At 41.4% G+C, this 4,926-nt stretch overlaps 1 protein-coding gene across 1 annotated transcript; it reads left to right on the top strand.

Annotated features, from left to right (window-relative positions):
• The first annotated feature begins 801 nt into the window (after positions 1 to 801).
• On the top strand, positions 802 to 3,800 carry LOC139530073 (charged multivesicular body protein 1a-like). Its single transcript, XM_071326139.1, has 4 exons — positions 802 to 987; positions 1,189 to 1,317; positions 1,594 to 1,790; positions 2,557 to 3,800. Exons 1-4 carry the CDS (start codon positions 928 to 930, stop codon positions 2,576 to 2,578), a joined length of 408 nt encoding a protein of 135 aa, XP_071182240.1. The 5' UTR covers positions 802 to 927; the 3' UTR covers positions 2,579 to 3,800.
• The last annotated feature ends 1,126 nt before the right edge of the window (positions 3,801 to 4,926 follow it).

Here is a 4,926-nt window from a genome sequence, read left to right as displayed (position 1 = left end):
CAGACCACATGACCTTCTCCCATTCCTCCTCTGGATCATCCATATGGTCATTGGCAAACTTCAGATGGGCCTGGACATGCACTGGCTTGAGCAGGGGGACCTTGCGTGCGCTGCAGGATCTTAATCCATGACGGCGTAGTGTGTTACTAATGGTTTTCTTTGAGACTGTGGTCCCAGCTCTCTTCAGGTCATTGACCAGGTCCTGCCGTGTAGTTCTGGGCTGATCCCTCACCTTCCTCATGATCATTGATGCCCCACGAGGTGAGATCTTGCTTGGAGCCCCAGACCGAGGGTGATTGACCGTCATCTTGAACTTCTTCCATTTTCTAATAATTGCGCCATCAGTTGTTGCCTTCTCACCAAGCTGCTTGCCTATTGTCCTGTAGCCCATCCCAGCCTTGTGCAGGTCTACAATTTTATCCCTGATGTCCTTACACAGCTCTCTGGTCTTGGCCATTGTGGAGAGGTTGGAGTCTGTTTGATTGAGTGTGTGTACAGGTGTCTTTTATACAGGTAACGAGTTCAAGCAGGTGCAGTTAATACAGGTAATGAGTGGAGAACAGGAGGGCTTCTTAAAGAAAAACTAACAGGTCTGTGAGAGCCGGAATTCTTACTGGTTGGTAGGTGATCAAATACTTATGTCATGCAATAAAATGCTAATTAATTACTTAAAAATCATACAATGTGATTTTCTGGATTTTTGTTTTAGATTGCGTCTCTCACAGTTGAAGTGTACCTATGATAAAAATTACAGACCTCTACATGCTTTGTAAGTAGGAAAACCTGCAAAATTGGCAGTGTCTTAAATACTTGTTCTCCCCACTGTGTGTTTCTCACCAGGCTCTTCAGTTGAAGAATGTGGACGTTGCCAGAGTGTATGCAGAGAATGCCATCCGTAAGAAGAACGAGGGCCTTAATTGGCTGCGCATGGCATCTCGTGTTGATGCTGTAGCCTCCAAGGTCCAGACTGCAGTCGCTATGAAGGCGGTGAGTCTATTCCCTCTACCTAATAATAACAACAGTGTGCTGTCATTTAATTGTATTTCACTCATCAGTCAATGTCATCTTTCTCTTGACCCCCAATCTCTACTATCTTCTCTATTGTCTACTTTCATGAGCATGCACTCTGTCCTACTTTCATATGTGGCTCTCTGCTTATCTGATCCTTTCTGGCTTTTTTCCCCCTAGGTCACAAAGAATATGACGCAGGTCACAAAGGCACTCGACAAGGCACTGGGTTCCATGGACCTGCAGAAGGTGTCTGCTGTCATGGACAAGTTTGAGACACAGGTCCAGAACCTGGATGTTCACACCTCTGTGAGTGGCACAAGTTATAGAAAGTATTCCTCATGTGTATAACTGTTGTACTCCTAATCGATTTAAATCATTACTTCACCTACCTCTTATTCACTTGTCACCTTCTTTCCTAAGACCTCTATTTCAATAGGCCTCAACCATTATACTCCTAATTAACTAACCATTGTTGTTCACTTAACCCTCTATCTCACCATGTATTACTGTACCTTTCTGGATAATCATATATGTTGCGTTAATGGTGAAACAACAAACCCACTCACTGTTCCCATCCTGTAGGTGATGGAGGACTCGATGAGCTCGGCCACCACGCTGACCACGCCCCAAGACCAGGTGGATGACCTCATCCTCCAGATAGCAGAAGAGAGTGGTCTGGAGGTGATGGACCAGCTCAGCCAGGTGCCTGCAGGAGCCACCTCACTGGGAGAGAGCTCCTCGCGCTCACAGCACGAGAAGGAGGACCAGCTGTCCCGCAGGTACACTAACAATCCAGCTTTCACTGGCTACTGTGTGATATTTGGCTTGTTTTCTAAAATAAGGAAATGTGATGATGACAAGGCAACCTAAGCTATTCTCAAATGATTTTAGACTGTGAAGTAGTGTAGATTCTGGCTAGATGTGTTGGAGCTTTGATAGACCCCCTTTTTAATTATGCAGGTGATATTCCATGGACTATAGAAAACACTTTAAAAAAAATAATGTTACAATTAATGACTGTTTATAATAAATTATTTATTTGTTTAACCCTTTCAAGCAGGGAGCACTATTGAGACCAAGGTTTCTTTTTCAAGGGAAACCTGCATGACAAGATCAGCAGCAATTACACAAAAAAAGTTACACAGATACTAAAATCAATGCAGGAGCATAGGAAACACACAACAAAAAAACACAATTATAAAAACACCAACATTCGTCATTGAAGAGGTCCTCTATCAAAAAATCTGAATGCGCCGATGTGTTCAACTGTAGGGTATTCTGAAAATTGTTCCATAAGTGAGGTGTGAAGAAACGAAAAACTGTAACTAAATATGTAGTAACCGATGGAATTTCAAGCATTAGCTATCCCTGTGAGCGGGTATGGTACACTCGTGCTTCTATAGGTTGGTAACAATGTTAGATTACGTGGCAGTTTTTTCAAAAGGGCTTTATAAATTAACAGAATGGAATGTTTCGATCTATGTGACGTCATAGGCAAAGATTTTCATATAAATAAACAATGACTCTTTTTTACTTTTGTTGCAGGTTGGCAGCGTTGCGGAACTGAAGATATATCTTGGGTATTTGCGAGACAGATGGAGGCTTGACAGCTGCTTGGGAACAGACAGCGGAGGGAGCTGTGTGACTCTATCGAACTGTTTTTATCGTGATGACCTAATGAGCCTATTGATTTCCATCCCCACATCTATTTATATGCACACTCACACTGTGTTGCTGAAAATACCACCTGAGAAGGCATGGGTCTCTCCTTTGTCTCTCTGTCCATCTCTCTCTCTATGTCCCTCTCTGTCGCTGTCCATCTCTCTCTCTGTTGCACAACAATCTATTTTCCCCACCTCTGGTTTTCCCTCTCCCATATCAGTCTTTCTGTCTCTCACTCTTGTCTTCTCTCCTTCAGGGCTCCCTTAAATATTCCCCTTGGTTGGTTAGTTCTTGTGATTTTTGGTACATTGCCACTTGAGAATGTCTTTTTGTATGTATATTTGAAGGGGAGGGTTTTCCTGAAAACAAAAAAGGGTTTTACAAAATATATAAATCCTATAGTGGAAAGGGGTGTTTTAAAACAGACATATTCATGTAATATAAGGACCCCTGGCACTTATTTTGCCAGGGGTCCTTATATTTGTATTTCAAATGTGGGGTTGTCTTTGTTTTTATATTTAATATCTTTTGTTTTCTATTTGCTACCGGTCAGATGGAAGGAGTATAACACAGGTTCTCTTCAACACAGTGTGAAGGGGAGGCCTTCTACCAAACAGACCATCAATGAGTGCTCTGATGTATACCAACTTTTCCACAGTTTGACAACACAAAGAAAGTCATGACATCACACACACTACTTCTTAACTCATAGTAGAAATGATCCTTTGACATAATGTAATCATTAGTTATATATACTGTACAGAGAGGACAATCCTCAGTCATGTTTTTTTTTAAGCAGTCAAATTAACTACTTTTTGTTTCTTTATTTCTCTTAATCTTTTGCTAATTCATGCCTATTTGCTTTGAATATTTATGCCTTATTGGGATGCAGGTATTTGCGTAGGTGCTTCTCCTCAGTGCCTGAATTCAACTAGTTCTAGTGATTGATCCTATGTAGGTTATGTCAGCATATAATAAGGATTCCCCTTTCTGTACCCATCAAACCAGAAATGTGGCTGCTGTAGCTACAGTAAGACATTTTGGGAATCATTTTCAGTTTACAGGGGGAGGTTTATTTATACTCATGTGTTTTATCTTGTGGAAATAAAAGCCCTCTGATATGAAAATGTGGCTCTACTAATATAATTTCAACACTCAGGAAATGACAGCAGCACAAGCAAACTGATATACTTATTGCTTAGTTTGCAGCATTTTTAAATGTAACCAGGTACCATGTAACCACAACATGGGTTCAATCCATAGACTAGGGTCAACCTGTCTTATTTTGTGATTGATAATTGCTTTAACACATATACATATTTTACTCTTTGCTCTAGTAAACTCACATACTTCACAGTTCAAACTGTTGATAGTTCTCTGTGATGCTGTGAAATTTCACTGCCTCACATATATTTTGGTTCCTTTTCCTGGTGGACTGATGGTCCTTATATTTGCCAGATAAGGTTATATAACACCAGTGGAAGCTGCTGAGGGGAGGACGGCACATAATAATGGCTGGAATGGAGCAAATGGAATGGCATCAAACACACGGAGTTGATACATTTCCACCTATTTCGCTCCAGCCATTACCACATGCCCGTACTCCCCAGATTAAGGTGCCACCAACCTCCTGTGTATAACACGCTTGCCTACATTCATCTAGTGTAAACAGGTCACTGTGTCATGTTGTAGATAACTTTTGAAGTATGTTTAGTCTTTCAGTCAGAGGCAGACATAGACTAATTGTTGTATACTGTACATGCCTTAGTGCCTAACTTCAAAGAAACCTCTAATTTGTCACCATGGCCATACTGGAACAACTGTCTACAGTAGGTGTGGGTGGAAATCTACCCAAGAGCTTTTTCCCTGTGTCTTTTGTGAGTTATATTATAACAGAGCTGGGAAACAAAACACTGGGCTGCCTTGTGGCTCTTAACATCAGTCACTGCTAAATGTCAGGAGAGCTTTCCAGATCAGCAGGTTGTCGGCTGAAATGCTTTCACAGAAGACCTCCCTCTTTTCTTGGAACCTATGAGTCAAAGTGCTGTAGGCCACACTGCACAATAGATGACTGCACTCATCATTAAATTGAAAGTGGCTGCACTCACTATGTATGATAGTTTGAATAGCTGTCTCACTAAAAATACTGACTGGACTCACTTAACCTTTTATAAAGTAGGAGACACATCATGCCATAAACCCATTCATCTTATGTGCTGCACTGGCTGTTCTGAGAGAACGGGTTCCCTTACA

Source organism: Salvelinus alpinus, chromosome 9 (genome assembly GCF_045679555.1).
Source record: "Salvelinus alpinus chromosome 9, SLU_Salpinus.1, whole genome shotgun sequence".
Classification (NCBI taxonomy): domain Eukaryota; kingdom Metazoa; phylum Chordata; class Actinopteri; order Salmoniformes; family Salmonidae; genus Salvelinus; species Salvelinus alpinus.
The sequence above is the reverse complement of the archived record's forward strand: the minus strand, read 5'-3'. Positions and strand labels throughout refer to the sequence as shown.